The sequence below is a fragment of the Populus nigra genome, chromosome 10 (assembly GCF_951802175.1).
Source record: "Populus nigra chromosome 10, ddPopNigr1.1, whole genome shotgun sequence".
Classification (NCBI taxonomy): Eukaryota; Viridiplantae; Streptophyta; class Magnoliopsida; order Malpighiales; family Salicaceae; genus Populus; species Populus nigra.
The window spans coordinates 13923744-13946694 of NC_084861.1; the positions used below are offsets into that span (position 1 = coordinate 13923744).

Here is a 22951-nt window from a genome sequence, read left to right on the forward strand (position 1 = left end):
ATTGTAGTTCTGCTCGGAACGTTTGGTCCTGAGCCGACGCTGTATTGTTGTGGCTACAAAGCTAATTGTCGATGGACGACGGAGGATTCATTATTTTGAAGATTTATTCTTGCCGAATGCGGTAACTATTATTTTTAAAAATATTTTTTTAAAAAAATAAATTAAACTAATATTTTTTTTTAAAAAAAAATTAATGATAGATATCAAAACAATCTAAAACTAAAAAAAGATTAATATAAAAAAAATGAATTTTGACCATCCTTTGTTTGAATCCCAGAAAGACGGCTATGCCTTGAGCTGGTTCTCTCACACTCCCATCTGTGAATATTCCCTGTATCAAGCTCACAGCGAAAAAGTGCAATTGCTTATCGTTTCTGCTCGTGAGGTGCCTGGACACATACATGGATTATCCACCTTTATTTTGTCTAGGCTATTTATGGTCCCGCTTTGGAAAACTTCATGCTTCTTATCTGATGAACTGATTTATTAGGTAAAGTGCAACAATTTTTTTCTGGTCAACCATTTTGAATAATAAGAACCGGAATTAAATATAGGATGTGTGTGGAAGTCTAACCTGCAACTTGAAGGGACGGAAATTTCCATAATGTCCACTTCTGCTCGTGATTCTCGTTGCTACTTCTACACCTTCTGTTTCTTTTGGTCAACTATTTGGTTTAAACATTATCTCTTTGTTAAAAATGTTGGTATTTGAACATTATCTCTTTGTTTAATCGTGTTGCTGTCAATTTCTTTGGAGGTTGATTTGATGGTGTCTGAATTAATAAGTCAAAGATCCACTCGATGCTCGTATCCTTTCTATTGTTCCTTGTTCTCTTCTCCTTTATCTTGGAACTGATTTGTTATTGTCAAGTAATGAATCTAGCAAGGGGCAGTGGCATTCAGAAAGAAGCTGATATTATGTCCAACTCTGTTTGTACATGCTTAGTAAAAACCAGAAGCATGAGTGATTTGAGTATATGTTCTTGCGCAAAAATTCGCACACACATTAAATTGCCCGTTTGTCTATGCGGGTGTGTTTGTGTCTATGCTAAACGTACTATAATCAGATGTTTAGTAAGTGATAAAACATTATTTACTATTAATGGGACCTGCTAGAATTTACGGGCATGTCTGCGTGTCGCTGTAAACAGCTCCAAACTGTTTATATTCTCTCCATACAGTCGAGAATGAATTAATTCACTCTCTATTGTTCACTTAAATAGAAAGTGAGTGTTCATTTAAGTGAACAGTGAACAGTGAACAGTGGAGATATTTTTCACTATTTCGGTCGGACCGGCTCCGGTCCAATATTGAATCGGGCCCGACTCGGTTAAAAAACAAACAATTTTTATTTTTATTTTTAATTGTATTTTATTCGAAAAACTAGTGTTTAACATTATCCAATAACACTATATAAATTAAAAGGAGATCGTTTGATGATGTAACATTTGTAGAATTTGATAGCAATCCCAATTTTGTTCATGATGATATTTTACTTGATGTTGCGCGCTTAAGAAACCAAGGAAACTTAGTCCTTGTCAAATATATTTCGTATGTGATAAAATTGTAGATAATTTAATGGAACAATAAAAAATATTTTATATAAGTATTATTTATTTCAAGATGTAATAACAGTTGTTAAATCTACAATATTTAAATTAAAAACCATCAATATTAATATATATATTTTAATTATTTTATAACCTCAATTTGAAAAGTATTCTTAACTAAACATATTAAATTACTTTTTGTTCAATCTCAATTTCAATCACAGTTTTAACCAAACATATATAAATATCAAATCAATCTCAACTAAAAATATTTTTTATAAAATATTTTTTTTCAAATTATAATTATAAAAATTACCACAATATCAAACACATAAGAGACAAAGCCTTGTAGAAGTAACATTAACTGAAAGGAGCACCGATTTCTCTGATGAATCCTCAATTAGAAAACAAAGCAGTCTAGCTTTTGGTTGTTCAAAGAATAAGATAGTTGATAATACATCCCTGGTTGTTCAAAAAAGAAACCAAGTCACAAACTTTATTTTTTTTTTTTTTTTGCTGTTAGGCACAATGTTAAAAGAAATTAATATATATATAAATTGGGTCTCACCCGAGTTCATCTAGGTTAACCAACCGGACCGATCCTCGTAAAAAGTCAAGTTTGGTTTTACTATATTTAAGTTTTTTTTTGATTCACGTGGGGTGTCCGGGCCAGCTTGCGCGCACCACGACTATTCCCCACGGCCCACTGGACATCCTGCAAGCCCAGGAGCAGGTTAGGCACCGCGGGGATGACAGGTGTGCATATAAAGGGTCGAACCCAGGACGGGGGCGAAACAAATCACACGGTTGACCACAGCAGCTAAGCCCTCAAGTGCTACTATATTTAAGTTTTTAGTTCTACTGTTGCAGGCATAACACAACCAAAAAAAAGAAAAAAAGAAAAAAAATGCCATGCACGCTATTTATTTTTACAAGTAGTTTAAGATTCGGACAATAGAGGAACATATATGTCTGTTCATAATTGTAATCTCAATAATAAAAGCCTATAAAACATTACCAAAATTGATTATACGAGTATTCCGACAATAAATGTCCAAAAAATGAATAAAACTATAAGAAGTGAATGCCCCAATTAAAAAATTGCTAACTAGTTTGATGTTTCATGTATTTTTTTTATATAAATTTTTTCTTTAACATAAATGAAATCATTTTTTCTTGAGGATACGTGCATTTTTTTTTCTTTCTGCAAAAACTAATCGCAATTTTATCAATTAAGGGGAAAAAACATAGAAGAGAGGAGAAATAATTGAGAAGGATGCCTTCTCCCAGGCAGTGATTCCAATTCAAGCAGAGACGGGACAAGAATGCTGTCCTGTGAGGCTATGATTTTTCGCTTTTAACAGGCTTTGCTTCTTATGCCTTCCTTGTAGTCTGGCACGAGTTTCTGGCCACGTTGACAGACGCACTCCCCTCCTCCCACAGCTCAAAGAATGGCTAGCTCACCCTTCTTTTGAATTAGATTCCTGAAAGTTGCTCGCACTGCCTTTTGTTTTTTCGAGGTTTGTTCCAGATTCCTTATCCGGGTTTTTTTTTTACCTTGAAAAAAAAAATTGTGACTTCTGTGAACTTTCGTAAAGGTACAATTTTTTCCACTTAAACTAAATTTCAAAATGCTTGTTTTTATAAAGGATTTGTAAGTGGTGTAATCATAGTTTTCAGAGTATTTTTTATTTAAAAATATATTAAAATAATAATTTTTTATTTTTTAAAAATTATTTTTGATATCATTATATTAAAAAAATTACGATTTAAAAATATAAAAAAATATTAATTTAAAATAAAAAATAAAAAAATTTCAAAAACATTTTTGAAAAAAAATTTAGAGCTTGGAATGGGTTCGCTGGCTCTTTAACCTGTAGGGCCTCGAAATGTGATTGCTAAATGGGCCTTTTCTGCTCGAGCAATCCCAAATGAAAGGCATGGGCACAATTTGTGTTTGGCATCTAGTCAATAGTGGAAGGGGGCTTTCATGGACCTCATGGCTCATCAACGAGCTTGGCCTAAGCATCTGGTCAATGCGGTGATAACCGATGGAACACGAGTGTATACTAGGCACGACAATCGAAGTTTTTTTTTTTTTTTTTTTTCTTTCCAGATTCAGAACATGTAATGTGACAGATTTTTATGCTTCTGTTGAATATTTACACCATCTTCCCACACGCACTCGAGTAGAGCAATAAACTGACTCCGTCCAGCTTTCTATTCGATCAGTGGGAGAAAGAAGACGACTTGGAATGACTAAACGGGAAACTAAAATTTAATTCACAGTGACATATATAGTTCATCTTCAACATAGACGCAACTCGGGCAATAACGAAAACTGAATCAGTTACACAGCTGCAAGAGAAGTGCTTAAAACCCCTGGTAGGAGCGTAGATTCACAGTACAAGAAGAAAAAAAACTGCGTTTAAAGCAACATGTAGGGAACACAAATTAGCATGCTTAGCATTGATCTGAAAGGAGAGGACTATCATGCTGAGAAAGAAAAACTGCGAGATGAGAGAGAAGAATGCTGATAGAAGAGAAGCTAACATAGGTGAGCATATTGTTTCTTGTGCATTTAGATTGTGCACAAGAGCATATTGATGTTGAGTAGCTTGCCAATTGCCACAATAAAAGGTTATCCATGGGAAGTTGGGAACTCAAATAACCAATCCATCCAATCTCAACACATGCAAGAAACAGAAAAACCAGGTAGCACCTCAGAAGAAGTAATGTAAACAACAAGAAGAGAGATAGTAGCTCCTGTCTAAACAAAACTAGAACATGGTCTTTTGAGTCAAATAAAGCAGTTTATTCGGTTTCCACTATTGTTTGCTGCTTCTGTTCAAAGAACCATTAAAACGAATTTCAAAACCAATTGTTATAGCAAAATTGAATGGCACTGACATCTGTCCATTTAATCACTACAAGCCAAATGCATCTAACAACAAATCATATCGTTAACCAAGTCCATTGAATGGCCTCCTTGCTCCCCAAACAATAAAATTATGGTAATGGTTTAGGCTTGTTTATTTGATATAATTGTTAACCTTCTTTTTTCTAAATACTATGCATGTAGTCTCCCACATGCAAAGAATGACCTAACTTGAGAATATATTGCAGAACTATGGGAGTTCATGCTGCTGCAGAGCATTTATCCTCGTGGTCAAGATTCAGAGCTTCCAGCAGCTTTGGCCAGGATTCTGGAATTCCTCCAGGAAGATCAAACTCCAACAACTTCCCACGACTGCGGTAGAACTCCTCAACAGGTTGACTCTGCAAGAAAATATGGTTTGCAGATTTCAGGCCATTGATTGCAGAAGAAATGACAATTACAGCTATTATTGTCAGAATCATTTAAAAACAACCTACTTTATGCCAGAAGTTAAGCTCGAATATTATGATCGTCCATTATTCCCACTCCAAGGCAACATTTTTATTACTATTTACCACTTTAAAAGGAATGATAAAGAGAGGTGGAGGGAAAAGAGGAAATATGCAGCATGGCATCCATGTATTGAAAAGAAAATTCTGGCATTTATATGTTAAGCAAACACCCTATGGAAAAACATTATAGATAGAACAATGAATTTGAAATCAAATGCACCCAACTACACTGTAAATGTATCAAAGGAACGCCCAACTGATCTACTGCCTTTTCTCACAAGTTATATCAAGATAAACTACTGTTTCTTGTCCTCTCTTTTTTCCCGAATTCTGTTGTGTAAACCACTGCTGAGATGTAAAAGTACAACTTCGGACACCTAGATTATGATGCAATTAGAACGACAGTAACAATAAAAAACTATAGAGTTCATGATTGTGTACATATTGATGGAAATAACAGCTGAAAATGGGCATAGTACCAAATATTACTCCATGACATCTAGAGATAGGGAGCCTACTGGTGAATTTACTACATCAGCCAGAAATGAAGTTAATTGTGCTACTTTTTTTTAACAAAATCTATTTTTTTTCAAAAAGAGAAAGAGCAAAACAAGAAAGGCAATCTTAGTCTTTTGAGAACTATAAAGTGAACGAGAGAGTCGTACATCTTAATGTTTAGATTTCAGACATCCACAAATTCAGAATTCCAAAAAAAAAAAAAAAAAATTGCTCTTGCACTTGTATTTTTTGTGTGTCACTGTGAAAAAAACATAAAAATAATAAGTCAGCCATATATTTTGAGTGGAAATCAGCATGTAGAACAGGTTAATTTGTTGCATCGGTAACAAATGTATGTGCTTTGAGTGAGAGCATGTATCAATGGTTTCTAACAAATTCATTTGTAATGCCAAGACTATTTTTTACTTTCCACCACATGTTGCCATATACAAGAGCACTTATTATCTTTCCAATAGTGATAATCATTTAGAGAGAAATCAGAATAGACATACTGAAGCTTTTTAAGATCCATGTATCATCTCAAATCTACTGAGGAGGGTTTGGGGGGGTTTTTTGGGAGTGAGGGGGGGCATACTTTTCTCTCGTCAATTATCCGCAAGTTTTTCTGTGGTCTAACAAATAGATATAAGTTATATTTCACTTTTTTTTTTCCAAATATACAACAAGGTACCATACACAGGCTATAAAATATTTCATCTGGCAGAAAAATACTTAGAAAGAAGATGATATCCCATAAATTACACGTGGCTGATCAACAGATGATGTGTTATAGAACTTCACAAGTTCATATGATGATTATATTAAACAAAGGCACCAATACGAAAAATGAAAGATGAAGTAATACCTTTTCATAATAAATACGTAGTCGCTCCTTAACAACTTCTTCAGTGTCATCAGCTCGTTGGATAAGCTTTGGTGCACATTGTGGAGGAGCAGGAAGTGGATCCATATAAATTCCAGGATTCCCGTTCTCACCCTTGATGTCAATGCAAGCAATGTTGTAATTTCTTCCACACTCAACGCAAATCCTTCTCCCAAGGCATTTTGCAAGCAGAGCTTCTTCTCGAAGCTTGAGGTTCACCACCAAGTCAATGTCTGTTACTCCCTCTAGTATTTCCTGCAGTATGACCAGAACATGAATATCAGGTTAGATAGACAGACACCAGAGTAAATTGTCTACAATAGAAGAGAAAAGGAAAACAAAGCACTTCACATAACAATTTAACTCAAAAACTGCTAATGAGAAAACTAAAAGTGCTCAACCAGCTAGTCATTCACAACTAGAATTATTATTATTATTTTTAATCAGTTTCAAAATCCATGAGAAATATATAGACAACTGCCAACAAAACTAATCAATAATAACAATAGCTCACCGCTTGTCTAATAGTTCGAGGGAAACCATCAAGAATGAAACCAGATTCACCCTTAGCTTCTCCAGCTTGAAGACGTTTTGACAGTAAGCTTATAATGATCTCATCAGAAACCAATTTCCCTTGATTCACAGTCTCCTTAAGCTACAGTACAGCAACAAAAAGAAAAATCAATAATAATCAGCTCAACAATGTTCAGATACCAATATTTGTTAGCCCCGTCATGTGGGGCCCAACTATTATAGCACCCGAGAATTTTTCCAGAGTAAGAAGCAAAATATCAAACAGGTAACGGTCAGTGTCACAATCTCGACGAAAAATGCAGTCTTTAATAAATTTATAACGCGATTCAGTTCAAACAAAATCAATAAAAGTTGCGATGCAATTCATTTCGAAATTTCAACTGCAGAGATTCAAACTTTCGCCAACCAGAGAGCCAAAAGGAAGAAAGAGGCACAAAAATCTAAAACCCTAAAAAAAGAGAGCAAATACCTGGGAGGCAAGTGGGCCCGAGGAATTGAGCTCCTCGCGAACCAGATCACCGGTGGCGATGTGAGGAACACCGAGAAAATTGGAAAGACGCGAAGCATAGGTACCTTTTCCTACACCAGGACAACCAAGAAAAACCCACTGGATATTCCCTTCCTTAGGTTCCTGATGGAGAGGTAAAGAGTTGTGAGAAAGAAAAGAAGGTACTTTGAGGTCAATCTCGGAATTCAACGTAGTTATAGAAAAACTTCGAGATATACAAGAAGAGAGTGATTTTATTGAGGTTTTAGGGATTCTTGAAAGAGCAGCCATGGATAGATCAGGGTTTTTTTTTGGTTGGAAATAGAAAGAGAAGAGATGGCGTGTGGAAAGCAGGAGGCTGCTTATTTGGTGAGTTGATGGGAGGTTAAGGCTTTTGTGTCCTCAGTGAGGGGAGAGACAGCACGTGATTTAAGGAGGTTTTTTTTGTGGTTTATGCTTCTAAAGTGTTATTTATATGAAAAATTATTAAATTGTTTATCTTATTATAGTGATAGCTTTTATATTTTATCTAATCATAAATAAATAATTTTTTAATAATTAAATAATTTTTTTACACTAAATCACACATATAATTACATTTTAAATTTTAATCTTGTAAAGCTAAAATAATTTATTTTTAATTTATATAAATATTTTTAATTTATTTTACATACAAGAATTCATCTCACAATAATTTTAATTATACACATGTTTTTTCAAACCTGTATTTTTAAAATCAAAACTAATTTTTTTTTAAACCTTTGTTTTTTAAAATATAAATATAAAATCTAAGCACAATATCGAATACAAACTAATACTTTTTAAATTTTAATGTAAAAAATATAATATAATAATAATAATGCATTTTCAATTAATTTTTTTTTATAAAAAAATTTACACTAAGATTTAGGTGCAAATAATAAACATTTTTTTCTTCCTTTTTAATTTTTTTTTGGAATGTCTAACATGAGGATGGAATTAAGCATTAATTCGTCTTTGGAATTAAGACTGCCGACTCTATTTTGGCTGGTATTGATGAAAGTGATTTTCTTGTTTTATATACACGTATCCCTATCCAATAAAAGTCGTCTTCCCAAATGTTTTCAATTTTTTTTCAAAGAAAAACAGCCATTTACACCCAAATCATCCATGTTCTTGCTGTAAAGAGAGAAGCTTGATCCATCTTTTAACAGGCCTGATCTTTCAGCCTCCCTGATCAACTAAAAAATTGAAGGCAATCTACGTACACAAGTTTTATGGCAATCACTAATTGAGATTTCAAATTGTGTCCAAAAAGAAGAAAAGAAGCAAGAGAACTCATCAAAACACTAGAGCACCTCACAATATATTTAACCAAAAAACAAAACACAAATCGCTACCTCGTTTGGCTGATGAAAAAAACATTAGTGGATAAAAATAAAAATACACACTAAGCTACTCATTGCATCATTCGAGGATGCTAAATGTGGTCAGCCCTCCCCCCATCATCACTGATGCCATCCCCAGCATGCCTGCAACCAAACCCAACACTTAAGATCATGAGTTTTATATATAATCAGATGACAGACACGGGCATGAGGCTATCTCAGCGAACACCTCCTTTGATCAAACAATACATCAAATACAATAACTAATGGAAGAATTCAGTTCATCAGAGTGATGTTATAGGACCTCTCATTATAAGCTACCTAAAAGCAGCGTATGCGAAGCGACTGCTAGTTAGTTGCCCGCCAATTTAGCTACTCTAAAATGTTTAACAAGACAAAAGACTGGGGGGCAACCAATCAAAATATGGTCTCAGGATTCTCGAGGGTGCAATGTCCAAGATAAGACAATTTGCAGTGTAAAAAAACTTCATAACAATCTAATCACACCCCTCAGCATTTTTCTAATATAGGGCAATCTCCATTTTCGCCGTTACTGCACATAATTTTCATTTACACAGTGACAACTGTTCATTTTGTAATTGCTCCAGAATAAATGGTTATCAAAATACACTTGTACCTATTTCATAATGGAAGAATTTTGAAGATGCATGAGAAACTAACCTCCAAGATGTAGTCAGATTCCTAGCTTTCCTGTCCAACTGAAGGTTTTCAAGGGCAGTAGAAGCTCGAATCACATCCTCAGGTAGTTCATCACCATCATATCTCCAACTGTTATCATCTTTCCTGTAACCAGACATGGAAGACCCTGCTCTCCTATCTGCACCATGTACAGTATTAGAAACAGGGAGCAACTAGGAAGGAGATGGTAGAGCAAATGATGCATATTTTAATCACTCACCAGATGCCTGGGAAGAAGCTGGCCTGGCAGAAAAACAACAGAAACAATTATGAGTGGATCAGGGAAGGAAATATTTGACACCAAAAAATAAAAAATAAAAGAAATGAAAAATTAAAAGTTGGAGCTGGCCCAGCACCTTATTAATGGAGGTAAGCCACCAGCAACAGATGATGATGAGGGTCTTCGCATATTCCTAGACTCTACATTGGATAAGGACTCGGTTTCTGACATTCTCCTTCCAGTACCCCTTCCTTGGGATAAATTCTGTAATAAAATGATTTTCATCAATAAAACAGTGAATGATTTTAGAAAAAAAACATCAAGAGACAAGAAATCATGAACAAGCAATATAGTTACTTGAAATTTGAATAGAGTTTTGAACCTTATTCCAGGAAAAAAATATCTCCAAGAAAAACATACATATTGTTTTTAATCAAGTACGAAAATTCAAGATGAAAATTATTGGTGCCCAACAAAAGCCCTGTATCAAAGCCGCATGGAATTAACTTATAAATCCTCAATTGCCACTTAGCTCCATAAAGGATCACAGACTTATCAAAATTAGTCTCATGTTATGTCACTTTGCCGCTTCAGCTCATTCAGATGCATTCTCCTCAAGTGTTTTCCAATAACCACCTATATGTCATCATATCCTCCACTTGGGCATGCAGATTTTAATCTTCCAGGTCCAACGGGTTTGAGAAGCTAAGCTTCAAGCTATATCTCAATGGCTTAAAAACTGAAATAAGTTTTTCTCATAAATTTTAATTTCATCTTCCATGCTTGCAGATTTATACACCATAACTTATTCATCCCAGCTACAATCAACATTGAGTCTTTTTAGTGGGAACTCGCGCTTGGTTTCTTTAAGCCTTCAATCAACATTGAACCAGCATAGATGATATTCTCCACAGGCACCAATATTTCCATAGCTAAAAGCAGTCCCTCACTCTACCTAAGATTAACTCCTAAGTATTTGCAGTGTATAAGATAAGAACATGGTATCTGTGACTGGAGCATTAAGAACAAAATCTTAAGTCCTATCAAACAATTAGCAAGCTCATTTCAGTCCCCATAACAAAACTAGTCCACTATTCAAGTGATATAAGACCAGCAAACAATAGCACCCATCCATCTTAGTTCATGAACATCTTAGTAAACACCTTCAAGAACTTGACAATAGGCTGCACAGCTTTCATTTCATGCGTGAACAATTATTACAAACTCAGACATCACAAAGCAAAACTATCGATAATTCCTTTTGATATGTTTGATTTCTTTAAGAATAATCAGATGTCCAAAGCGATTGTATTGCATTACATTTATAGCTGGAAGCAGACACCATAATGCCAGTTTTCTTTCACCCAAAAGTCTTAAAAGCAGATATGCAGCTACAGATAGGGACAAACCTCAAACTTCAAGAATCCTTCAAGAACATCCAAAAGCAAAGGAGCACTATCTCCGTTCCTGTTCAGGTCATATCCATTCTTGCTACTGAATTCTTTCAACTCAGCTTTCCAAGAATCCTTTTGCTGAAGGGAAGATAAGGAATGCAGTTTAATATTCACAAATCAAGTACAGTGAAAATCATATAAAGGTGATAAAAACTCTGGAAATAATACACTGATAAATTACATGATTACCAAATTGCACTCTGGTAAATACACTTTTAGCGTGTGATTTAGCTGCCCCCAGTCTAAGTATTCACATATTAGTGCAGTTAGCAGCCTCCCTGCATTTGTTTTTGGAAAAAAATCAACACAACATACACAAGTGACTATGAACATCTTACTTTACCAGAACACATGCACTTGTTTAAGTTACTAAAAACTTTGAACATTGTGACCAAAAGGCACTCGTTTTTAGGAATGGATAGGTGGGGAATAACTATTTGATATCCTATCTTAGCAACTTCCAACAACCAATAAAAGATCAGCGATCCTGTGATGTTCTCTACACCTCAAATTCTAACAGGGAAACTTGAAGGTCCATAACCTATACGGATCTGAAAGAGCAGAATTTTGATTTTGGCTAGCAATAGCATGTCCACTCATGAAGCTTCAAAGTTGTAATCGCCTATGAAAGATATTGGAAACAAAAAATTTGGCCCAGGGAAAAAAACTTATTAGCTAGCCCCCCCACATCAAAGTTGTTAACTACCATGAGGGACTGAATTGAAACATAAGTATGGTCCAAGAGGAAAATAAACTGGCAACTTGGTTACCACCAAGTAACTTCATTTCATGACCTAGCACAAACTCACATAACCCAACAAAAAGCTAGCCAATGTACACACCCACGCGCTATATTGGATTTCATCAATCTAAAAAAACATTAAACAAAGTTTGAAAATTGAGAGACAGACTAAAAGGGTCATGAATTCAAGGAGTAACCTGATGGAGAAGCGTGAAGTTGTTTAGCACGATCATTGCAGCTTCCTAATAATGCAGGGGGTAGGCCTTCATCCTTGTCAATTACCCTATCCTCCTCTTCAATTGCCTCAAAAACACTTGCCCTCAGTTCAGCCTACAAACAGAGTAAAGAAGTAAGATACAAAACTTAGAACAAAGGAAACCACAAAATTCGCCATACGGATTACTGTGCCTGATTACATTCTCTATTTAATTCTACTCAATAACCACACTTTCCGATACAAAAGAAAAAAAAGGAGTGAATTGCGTCATTAAACACTCGGTGAACAAAATAGCTAAAATGCAGAACCAACTACGAATTTAAAAGGGAAAAGAAAAGCCGTCTAATTCACTGGAAAAAAAGCTCAAAATCTTGAAACTTCGAGCTTTACATTTGGCTACAGGGCTTTGATCCTGCACAAAACACAAGACCCAAACTACAAAATATAAAATAATCATTTCTCCTCACAACCAATGGGAGAAACAAAAGAACCTAATTTCAATTTCAAACAAAGAAAATAAGATCTAGAGCAAAAACAATTATTCAATTAAACAAAGAAAAAAGGTTCCATTTTTTTCCCATGGGACAAGATCCAACCAAAAAATAAGAAACTTGACTCAAGATCAATTAGCTCGAGACAACTGAATTTAAAAATTCACAATCAAAATAATCCTTCTACTTTTCAGTTTATCAACAATATAAAAAGAAAACCAGAAAGAAAATTGAGTGATTACCCGGATCTTAGCAAGGACGCCCTTTTTCTCTAGGGTTCGAGTGACGAGTGTTTTCAGGTCCATCATTTCTCTCGTGTAATCATCCATTTTTGTTCAGGGAGGGCTAGTCCGTTTCTCCTCTGCTCACTGTTATTTATGAAAAGAAATATTTTTTTCGAGGAGAAAGGGAAAAAAGGAGAGAAGTGTTTTTCAGGGAGGAGATGGGTGTGATAGCAGTCATAACTAGGATTGCCTTTGGTAGTGAGAGGGTCTAGTTGATGGTACTGAAGGTTGGATCTGGGTCGTCCATGCCATGATCTGAGGTTTGAGTTTATGGGTCCTACTTGTTGACGGGTAAAGTAACTCCTTAAAGCATGATTATTATTTTTTTGTGACCAGCCAACCTTTCCATCCCAAAAAACATCAAAAATCAATGGATTTATCGCTAATTGGTGTTCCTTTAACTCGTGAGATAAAAGTAGTTACATAAATACATCATTAATCTAAACAAATCCGAGTTATAACAGCAACTTGGCAAGACAGTGTACCTGTTTTTTACTGTTTGCAAGAAAGGAAAGCCTTTGTCGGTTGCTATTTTTTGAGGATGAGAATATTTTTTTTATCAACTTTCACATGCTAATATTTATGAAGAATCTTAAATTTCCCTGAGAATAATCATCCATGACTATATTTGGTTTAGAGAGAGAGAGAGATCTTCGCTTTTTCTTTAGTTTTCTGGCCAGTATTGTAAAATTTCTTCATTCTATACACGTAAATTTCAAATATAATAGCATAGAAAACAAGTTTGCTCATTACCACAAGCAAGAATTATGTTCGACTCGATGATAGCTCGGGGACTGCGATTGAACCCACACCATGAGAAGAGAGTGTTCTCGTTTGGATAGATTTCGGCTTCCATCAACTTAACTATATAAAGCGTAGATTATGATATCCAAAATGTTAAATGATAACAGGCCTTGCTTCAATATTGCCGGGCTCAATTAAGACCCACCGCAACACAGGGCGACAAAAAGGAAGCATGGTCTTGAGATCTGTCTGGCCCAGTGGCTCCTACCTTTTATTTTGGGAGATCATTTTTTTGGGTTATAATAATAATAAGGTTAATCTGAAGAATGCATGGAATAGATTAACGTTAGCTATCCTGTTTCCACTTTCCAGCGTTGATTTGCAGACAAATACTCATGGAATAAGAGATCTTTTACATTTTAAGAATTTAAGTCCTGAATTTTTTTTAAAAAAAATTCAAAATAAAAAAACAAACATTAGAAAAGAGAATGTTTGAGACTGTAGTGCATAATATTTTTTTAAAATAATTTTTTATTAAAAAATTATTTTTAATATGTTTATTTTTATTTTTAACATAAAAAATCAATTTAATATTTTTTCAATTCCAAATACTGAAAAAAACAGCTGTCCATGGACAAATCCAGGCCAAGTTAAAAAATAACAATAAGAGAGATGCTATTGAAGAGAGCAATTTGACGGGGCACTAATTGAATGGCTTCATTTTCGCGAGCAACAGTCCAACTTTATAGCCATGGTCAGAGCATGAACAGATCCTTCTGGATTGTTGATCCATAAACAAATACAAAGCTCTGATCACTTAAAATACCGTTTCAGATATATAAGACTAAAAATATCCACAGCCCATGCAGTAATAGTCATGCAAAACCAGCAGAATTGCCAGAGTAAAGTGACAAGATACAAGTGGGTATTCCATTGAAGCTGCCTCGTAAGACATGGCAGCACGGTGTGTTGAAAGATGCACATATTAACAAAATCAGAAGTCATATTATTGGCCTGCTAGATCTCGAACACCAAAGGACATGTGTAGGCTCAAGCCATTAAAGGTTTAGGTTAAGATACTATATTGTGCTATACCCATCCTACACGTGCTTCGCGAAGATTGCCTCAACAACACCTTGAGCTATAGGGTGATAACATTCACGAGCTTCTGCAAACACTCTTTTAGCCAAAATTTTCTCTTCATCCTTTCCAGCCCCGTGGACAAGACCACTGTAGAGTGGACGGAGGTACTTCATCCTCCCAACTTCCTTCAAAGTCTTCTCCACTTCACCATAGTAATCCCTACACCTGGAGGAAATTGCCAGTTGGAGAAATCCCACTTTCACCTCATAGTCCTTTGATTCTGACAGCCTGTAGCGTGCATCTAAGGCTAAGACCTGCATAATGAGTTATAACAATTAGGAAGTCGGAAGTAAATTTCACTTTCATGACTCTTGGGAGGCGCCATGTTTGAACTTTAAACACAACAAGGTAAGGAATTGCCAAATGACACATATACCAGCTAAAAAACCAATCAAAGATGCAGAAGAAATTACACAGGAATCTAAGTGGTCTTTAACACCACATAAAACATGCCGCTTCTAAACTGTCCTGCATAAGTTACTGCCAAGGAGAGCACAAGCAGATATGGACAGACAGTAATTAGGACATAAAGTTTCAAGAAATTAAGATCACTGCAGGTTGTAAAAACTTTCGCAACTAGAAGGGAGGGGGGTTAGTATGGGGAAATTGAAAAATGTATCACGACACTACCTGTGAGGCTTCAACAGCTTTGGGCAAATTCTCTAGGTAGAGCTCCCATTCCTGTCCTTTCCAGTCAGCAACTTCATCCTCTCTTGGCATCCTTCCAAGCTTAAAATCATTTGCAAGTGACACAATCTTTGTATATAAGTTTGAAACTGGCTCATGAGCATCTGGGGGGATGCCAGTGCCCTCGGTCCATTGTTGAAGGTCAATTTCTTTCTCTATTTCAGGTACATTGGCTTTCAGAAAATCAAGAAATGTCTCTGTGTCAATTGACTTGAACTTGAAGGTGGCAATATATTTCTTCAGGAACTCATCAAATGCAGGTCTTCCAATCTAAAATTTTCAAAAGTCAACCCGTGAGAATATTACTGTTATCAATCTTCAAGTTCACACAAGAAATAACTCAATATACCTGACGTTCAATGCGCCAGAGAAACTGGAAACCCTTCTCATATGGCACTTGGGAGTATATGTCATCTGGATCCACTCCTTCCTGATTATTCTTTAGCTTAGTGAACTCCATGTTGTCCTTGAACCTCTCCATTTCCTCATTTAAACCTCTCCAACCAATTCCAACATTCAGAGCAGCTATATCTTCACCTTTTACAACCTCAACAATTCTCCTCTCCGCATAAGTTGTGAAACCCTGGTTTCATGAATCAGAAACTTATAAATTATAACTCAAAAGGAGCAAAAATTGCCAACCTCAGCATAGCACAAACTGAACTAACAATGGGCTATTTGGAAGTTCAGGAGCATAACACGCAGACATATCCTAACAAAAATTATCCAGAAACATTTGCTGATACTTTCCTTCATACAAAAAAGACATGTTAAAAATGTCCCTAAAACTCTGACAATCATGCCAAACAATCACCATTATGTAGGTGCAAAGCAATTAAACTAGTATGAACTTCTTCACACCATATTTTATAAGAGAAAATGTATAGATCAAGTAAACGAAATCAAACAATTCATCCTTGTCAAGTCACTAATGACAAGTAGACAAACAGACACTGAGATACAAACACATTCGGTACAGCAGATGAGAACACAAACAGATAAACTTGATTAAGCACACAAAGAGATACTATTTGAGGCGGCCATTAAACTGAAACTAAATTCGATAAAAGAAAAGGCCAAATAATCAAATCAAATGTCAAAAGCAAAGATTCAGTATACCTCATTCAACCAAAAATGCTCATTATTCTTGTTAGTAATCAAATTCCCAGTCCAACTATGAGCCAACTCATGCGCCACAACCTGCGCGCCACTCGCATCCCCTTTAATCACAGTAGGAGTCAAAAACACCATCCTTGGGTTCTCCATTCCACCATAAGGAAAACTCGGTGGCAAAACCAACAAATCAAACCTCTCCCAATCATACTCACCAAACAACCTTTCCGCCTGCCTGATCATCTCTTCAGTCCCCGCAAACTCCCTCGCAGCAGCATCCAAAACCCCATCAACTGCCTCCGAATAAACCCTAGTCCTCGGCCCCACCTCTCTAAACCCCAATTCCCCAACAGCAAACGCAAACAAATACGGCGGGATTGGTTGATCCATCACAAACTCCTCCACAATTCTCCCTTCCTCACACCACAATGACTTCAAATCAAACCCAAATCCAGTCGCCTCCTTTGTCAACACCCCATCCAAGTCACTACCAACAGGGTCACGACGGTCACAATGCCTAGCAGACATAACAGCAGAAAGCTGCCTCGGAACATTCAACTTTGCAGAGTAACAAACACGCGCGGCAGGCGTATCCTGGCAAGGAAAAACGGAGCGCGCGTGAACAGACTGGCATTGGGTGTAAACAAAAGGGTGAATCTTCTTAAATGTCTGGGGCGGGGAGAGCCATTGGAGGGCGGAAGAGGAAGGGGAGGTGGAGTAGAGGATGAGAATAGAGGAGTGGTTGTTGAGGGAAACTGTGAGGTGGCGGCCATTGATTTGGTGTTCGGATGAGGAGAGGGTGAAAGGGAGGGGAGTTAGGGTTTCAGGGTCGAGGATTTTGTGGATGGTGAGGGAGCGAGTGTCGAGAGAGAGCTGGCCAGTGTGCGGGGTTTGGAGAGTGAGGAGCGCGGTGGCGTGGATGGTGGAGGAGGGGAAGTGGAAGTAGAGAGTGAGGGCGATGTGGGTGGTTAAAGGGTGAGTTGAATCGGTGAATGAGTGGGGATCGACCGGTGCCATTTGGAGGAAAATTTGGAGTTCTGGGCTATGAAGAAGGAGAAATTGGGGGGTTTAAAATGTTTTATTTTTTTAGGAATCTGATTTAATGGGGGAAAAAGACGATTTGGGGAATAAGAAAAGAGAGAAGGGGACGATTCGGTGCTGTTTTTTTCGGTTTAGGGTATTGTTTTAAATTTGGAGGGAGAATCGGAATGGAAAAAAGGTGTTGAAGTCATTCGACACTCAACACTGTTTGTCTATTTCCTGGACGACGGGTCATGCGTAATACGAATGACGGGTCATATGAGCTGACCAGCTCCACCTGCCCTGGGCTCCTTTTGTTTTCTAGCCAAGGACTTTGCTTCGCTGAGGAATAAATTCGGCTTTGTGAAACTCCTGGCCCACAGGGTTGGGATGGGAAGAGAATGGAAGGGAGAATCACTTGAACGAGCTGTTTTCTGTTTCTGAAGCGGGGAGGAAGCAACCTTTTTACTTTTCATCTTCACTTTTATGCTCAAGCAAGGCCTTATTGCAGCCAATTGTGTTTTAAAGGGCTCTTCCTGCCTTTCAAGTTACATTATAATATTAAAATTTTATTTTTATGTTTTAAAAATATTTTTAAAAATTATTGAAATTTTTTTATTTTAAATTAAATTTTAAATAATTTTAAATCTTTTTAAAATGATATCAAAAATAAATTTTAAAAAATAAAAAATATTATTTTAATATATTTTCAAGTAAAAAATACTTTGAAATACAATCTTTACTACAATTCTAAAAACTACCTTAATTACACACTTAAACTATTTTTTATATCAATCTTATTATAATATTATTTTGATTTTTTAATGATGACTTTTGTTAGAAATACTCAACCGAAAACTAATGACATTGTTTTTACCCAAAAAAAAAAAAAAAAAAGAGGGTACAATTTAGATGGAAATATTAATGGAATGTCTTGGCAATGGATGAAAGTTTTTAATTGAAATTTTTTTGAAATTAGAAGGATAAATTCGGTACAAAAAACTACCCATGTAGTTTGATGGTATTTTTAAGGTTTGCTCTTTCATTAAAATTCAAGATCAGTTGGCAATGGTATGTAACGACCAGACAGCTATGGCTTTCTTTCTGGGGTAAGAAAATGAATGACACTTTCTAGACGCCCAATATCTGGACAACATCATATCAACTGCGGATCTCGGGCATGATTCAAGAGCTGTGTTGCATCTCGTAATCCCAGCTGCATAAGGATGTAATAATGCCTGGGTGCAACATGCTTATACTACAATCAACAATCAGCATAGAGATGGTCTCTTGTGTGTGCTTAACATGAATTCGTAGCTTGCAGGTTTACTTAAGAGAAATAATACTGAGTTGAGACATGCACCTGGTATCGATTGACACCAGACTCTGGCTAGAGATCATTTGGAAGATAATTTCTTATGGTGTCCTTAACTATAGTCAGAAAAAAGAGAAGGATAATGGCTAGAGATGATGCAGTCAGTGAAAGCAAAGCAAGCAAAATGAAAGAAGCAGGCAACAAACAAATACCTGGTGAATACTTCTAACAAGTAACAAAGGCCAGAGCAGTAGTTAAACAATGATAGTAGTATTCAAACAAGCCTGAAAATAATAGCAACGTTGTTACCAAGTGAAAGATCTAGTTGATGGCTGCACGGAACAATTTCTTGAGTGGCACATGTTTCTTCAAGTACTTCTGAATAGATTTTGTCCCAGGACGCATCTTGAAACAATTCTAGATTTAACAAACAAAGTTTGAAATTTATAAAATTTTCCATGAATTTTTCCTTGTCCACAAGCTAGTTGAATCTAATCAGACTGTTACAGATTACTTGTTTCACTTCGGAAGGGAATTAAGTATGCATAAAAGGATTAGAACGGAGGAGCAATGCAAGCCAGACCACTGACGTTCTCCAGCCACTACCTTGGAGAAAACCCAAGGAACAGGAACAAACTAGAGATGGGTATCACAAAAGGTGACTTGGCTGATGCCGGGTTCTTACTGTGAAACCAAGGATGACCGGAAGGGGAGACAGGAGTCTCGAATGCATAGTTTCCACAAGGCAAATAATATGAGTTTTCCTTGCATCATTTATAAGACAAAGCCTCTTTCAATCCATGAAAGATACGCTCATGGTATCACAATTTGCACAGGAACAGCAATAAATTGTTGCTGCAGATACTCACAGAGCAAGATAATACACTTCTTTCCAAAAAACAAAACCTGTCCTGAGAATAAGATTTGCTATGCGATGGACATGTCATAGGTCTGAGAATCCATCTCCATATATATTAAGTAAAAAGAAGCCTAACTTGATTTATCAAACACAGGCAGTCACTCCGTGAATCCTTACCAGCAGAATTAAATGCCTGACAAGATCATGTCTGCTAGATGTAACCACTTCATCTATTTTCTAAATTCAAAGGATTTAAATCATTAAAAGAACAGAAATGCTGTCTTTGAACTCTTATTACTTGAAGAAACCTCCTACCAATTACTACAACCAGAAGTGCCTTGTGTGAACATAATCAGCACTCAGAATCAAAAGGCATATGTTCCTATAACCCCAAAGAACTAGATTCCTTAAAGAGAATAAAGCAGAATTGAAGGTACCTTATCAAGTGCATCATTTGTCTCAAGTAATATGCTCTACAGGCACTTGAATTTGCTTGGATAACATCTAATTAAATCATAAATGGCAGTGCTCGAGGCATTTTCCTCCAAATGCATGCACCATGGAGAGAAATAGAGTTACATATGCTCCCTAACAAACTAGATACTGTAAAAACTAGATAAACACACGTGGATTCCGAGTGAAAGAATCCCCCAACCAGGCAGCTGTGATTAAACCAGGTAGAACGCACAAAGTATTCCGTATATACATCTTCCCAGTATACCAGATATATCGCCATAACCATAAAATTTGCTTCAATAACCAACCAAAAATCATAAAACGGCAGAAGCATTCCAAACACAAAAAAGAGGTATGACAATCAAACTCACTACAAGAAAACATTGCTAGAATTTCCCCTAATACAAATTCATTAAAATAAAACCACAAGAAAATAGCAATCTTGAACTAAACTTCAAGACAACTATCAAGGTTCCAATTTTACAAATTCTACAACTCCATTCACCACTTTCGTATTCAAAATAACATCATTCGCATTTTCGTATCCAAAAAAATATAAAATTAACCATTAATTTCGCTACATAAATTCAAGAACAACAAAATGGGGAGCTTTTAAACAATACACTTACATCGCATTACATTGCATCTCCACTATTGTCCACTACTCTCCTCCTCCAACTTCTGCACATAAGCCTTCAAAACCATAACAACATCCCTCGCCGGCGCCTGTAAAGTACCCACCAATCCAATAGCAGGACCCTGTAAAGCCCCCAAAATCTTAGCATAAATCTCAGCTCTGGACGGCATTGTTTCAAGTTGCTTAAAATCACCAGGCCCGTAAAACTTTCCTTCAAAAACAGCCCCGGTAAAATCATTCTCTAACTTCTTTTCTTTTTGAAAATCCCTATAAGGCTTTAAAGCTTCAGGAATTTCCTCACTATGCACAAAAAGCCAAGCATTCATTCCTGTCATACAAGGTTTTAAAGCTTCCCATGGCGTATTTTCAATGGCCTTATACACCAAAGTGTTTTTAGCAACAATGATTTTTGATGATTCAGGTAATGATCTTCTCAAGTCTTGAAATTGTTTGACTGTGAAGCCTGTGTATTTTATAGCTGCTAAGAGGTAGCAATTTTCGAGCTGGGTTTTGACTGTTTCCACTGTTTCTTCCTTTTTTGTGCGGGAAATTGCGGATTTGATGTTAATGGGTCTGTGTGAAATGGAGGTTTTGTGGGTTGTGGGGAAGGAAAAGGAAAATGGGTTTGCGGGCCGAAAATGGGTTCGGGTAGGAGGAGGTTTGGAGGAGGGAAAGGAGAGGAGACTGGTGGTTTCCATGGTGGTGGTGGAAGAGTGGAGGAGAGTACGAGCGTGTGTTTTTGTGGCTTATCTTATCACCATCAACGTGCACAGTGGATGATGGAGAAAAAATGGAGGGTGAAAATTTGTAAAAGAGTAATTCCTAGAGGGTAAACCCTTTTTTTTTTCATTTACTTCTAGCTCAATTTTTCTTTTCCTTTTCCTTTTCTTTTTCTTTTTCTTTTTCTTTTTAATTGTAATGGTAGGCTAATGTCTAGCCGCTTTTGCATATCACGACCAGTGTTTTTAAATCTGGTCGTGATTGACCTGATCCAATTTGGACTTGATTAAGTTATTAGATTTTGATTGGGTTATTGAATTATTTAAATTAATTTTAATTTTTTATATAAATTAAAATAGTATCATTTTAATATAAGATAAAAAATAATTAACAGGTTGTAACCAGGTTTTTGATCGGGTCAGTCAGGTTTTTAACTATTTTTATTTTTTTATAAACCCGGCCCGATTCCATCCTCGGATCAATCGGGTTCCAGGTAGACCCGCCGGGCCAGGCTGGGTTTTAAAACTATGATCACGACCCAATCCCAGTTATATGGTCGGTTACTGATAAATTTTTTTTTGTGAAATTCACCTTGAAAAGAATTAAAAATATATATTTTTTATTTAAAATTAATATTTTTTAAATATTACCATATCGCTTTAATATGTTGATGTTAAAAATAAATTTCTTAAAATAATAAATAATAAATTTTGATATATTTTCAAGTAAAAAATATTTTGAAATGTAATCACTACCAGAATACAAAACAAACTCTAAAATTATGTTTATTTGACGCTATAATTCACTTGTTTTTTAAAATATTTTTTATTTGAAAAATATAAAATTATGTTTTAGATATTTAAATAATATGAAGTGTTAATATATAAAATTAAAAAAAATATATATTTTTAAAATATTTTTAATTAAAAAATATAATGCATCTGATAAACACACAATAAAGCTTTTACAAAAAATTATTATTTTATCCAAACACTAATCAAGCAAGATGAAGGATAAATTTGCATAACATATGTATAAATTCTTAAGAATTTTTCAGGCTCAACTTCAAGTTGAATACGCAAGCCATTTTTAGAGGTGTTCGCTTGTCGCAACTATAAGATTTACTGGGTATTTTTACAAGGGGAGAAGAAGTGACGACAATGCTTGAATTGATGAAACAAATGATCTATTCAATTATTCGATAAATAAATTCACAAAAACAAAAAAAGCCCACCAAATGGTACGCTTCCACTGTTTTATTCAAGTGGGCCGGCATCAGTATCACCACTTAAAGATGACGATATCCAGGTAAAATTGTCGCCTACAATCCGAGTAAAATAGCTCCCCAGCAACTGGATGGGATTAATTTTGAAGACTGCCCTCGTGAATTGAATTTTTTGTTCACCAAATCCATTAAGTCAGCTGTATTTACCGCAATCAA

The 22951-nt window shown here is 35.9% G+C and overlaps 4 protein-coding genes across 4 annotated transcripts; all 4 read right to left on the reverse strand.

Annotated features, from left to right (window-relative positions):
* Positions 1 to 4343: 4343 nt before the first annotated feature.
* LOC133706084 (adenylate kinase 1, chloroplastic-like) lies at positions 4344 to 7772 on the reverse strand. Its single transcript, XM_062131613.1, has 4 exons — positions 7325 to 7772; positions 6836 to 6976; positions 6304 to 6576; positions 4344 to 4829 (listed from the first exon to the last, which is right to left on the reverse strand). The coding sequence occupies exons 1-4, from the start codon at positions 7631 to 7633 to the stop codon at positions 4689 to 4691; spliced, it is 864 nt and encodes a 287-aa protein (XP_061987597.1). The 5' UTR covers positions 7634 to 7772; the 3' UTR covers positions 4344 to 4688.
* Positions 7773 to 8594: 822 nt separating this feature from the next.
* Positions 8595 to 13056, reverse strand: LOC133704601 (protein TONNEAU 1a-like). Its single transcript, XM_062129478.1, has 8 exons — positions 12775 to 13056; positions 12022 to 12154; positions 11272 to 11360; positions 11038 to 11160; positions 9765 to 9892; positions 9629 to 9651; positions 9391 to 9547; positions 8595 to 8853 (listed from the first exon to the last, which is right to left on the reverse strand). Exons 1-8 carry the CDS (start codon positions 12859 to 12861, stop codon positions 8802 to 8804), a joined length of 792 nt encoding a protein of 263 aa, XP_061985462.1. The 5' UTR covers positions 12862 to 13056; the 3' UTR covers positions 8595 to 8801.
* A 1314-nt stretch (positions 13057 to 14370) lies between these two features.
* Positions 14371 to 17705, reverse strand: LOC133705579 (leucine aminopeptidase-like). Its single transcript, XM_062130866.1, has 4 exons — positions 16510 to 17705; positions 15740 to 15973; positions 15334 to 15660; positions 14371 to 14957 (listed from the first exon to the last, which is right to left on the reverse strand). The coding sequence occupies exons 1-4, from the start codon at positions 17518 to 17520 to the stop codon at positions 14661 to 14663; spliced, it is 1869 nt and encodes a 622-aa protein (XP_061986850.1). The 5' UTR covers positions 17521 to 17705; the 3' UTR covers positions 14371 to 14660.
* A 2831-nt stretch (positions 17706 to 20536) lies between these two features.
* Positions 20537 to 21615, reverse strand: LOC133704572 (large ribosomal subunit protein uL10c-like). The gene has a single exon (XM_062129445.1). It carries the CDS (start codon positions 21486 to 21488, stop codon positions 20805 to 20807), a length of 684 nt encoding a protein of 227 aa, XP_061985429.1. The 5' UTR covers positions 21489 to 21615; the 3' UTR covers positions 20537 to 20804.
* Between the last annotated feature and the right edge of the window lie 1336 nt (positions 21616 to 22951).

What these genes read in the sequence shown, in the direction of transcription:
- LOC133706084 (XM_062131613.1), bottom strand. Translation starts at nt 7,633, where the DNA reads ATGGCTGCTCTTTCAAGAATCCCTAAAACCTCAATAAAATCACTCTCT. An exon ending in CTCGAACTATTAGACAAGCG is followed by an intron (nt 6,577 to 6,835) that starts GTGAGCTATTGT and finishes GTCATACTGCAG; the next exon opens with GAAATACTAGAGGGAGTAAC. An exon ending in TACGTATTTATTATGAAAAG is followed by an intron (nt 4,830 to 6,303) that starts GTATTACTTCAT and finishes ATTTTCTTGCAG; the next exon opens with AGTCAACCTGTTGAGGAGTT.
- LOC133704601 (XM_062129478.1), bottom strand. Translation starts at nt 12,861, where the DNA reads ATGGATGATTACACGAGAGAAATGATGGACCTGAAAACACTCGTCACT. An exon ending in ACTTCACGCTTCTCCATCAG is followed by an intron (nt 11,361 to 12,021) that starts GTTACTCCTTGA and finishes AAACAAATGCAG; the next exon opens with GGAGGCTGCTAACTGCACTA. An exon ending in GGCTTACCTCCATTAATAAG is followed by an intron (nt 9,652 to 9,764) that starts GTGCTGGGCCAG and finishes TTTTTCTGCCAG; the next exon opens with GCCAGCTTCTTCCCAGGCAT.
- LOC133705579 (XM_062130866.1), bottom strand. Translation starts at nt 17,520, where the DNA reads ATGGCACCGGTCGATCCCCACTCATTCACCGATTCAACTCACCCTTTA. An exon ending in AGCATTTTTGGTTGAATGAG is followed by an intron (nt 15,974 to 16,509) that starts GTATACTGAATC and finishes TCATGAAACCAG; the next exon opens with GGTTTCACAACTTATGCGGA. An exon ending in TCTGGCGCATTGAACGTCAG is followed by an intron (nt 15,661 to 15,739) that starts GTATATTGAGTT and finishes TGAAAATTTTAG; the next exon opens with ATTGGAAGACCTGCATTTGA.
- LOC133704572 (XM_062129445.1), bottom strand. Translation starts at nt 21,488, where the DNA reads ATGGAAACCACCAGTCTCCTCTCCTTTCCCTCCTCCAAACCTCCTCCT.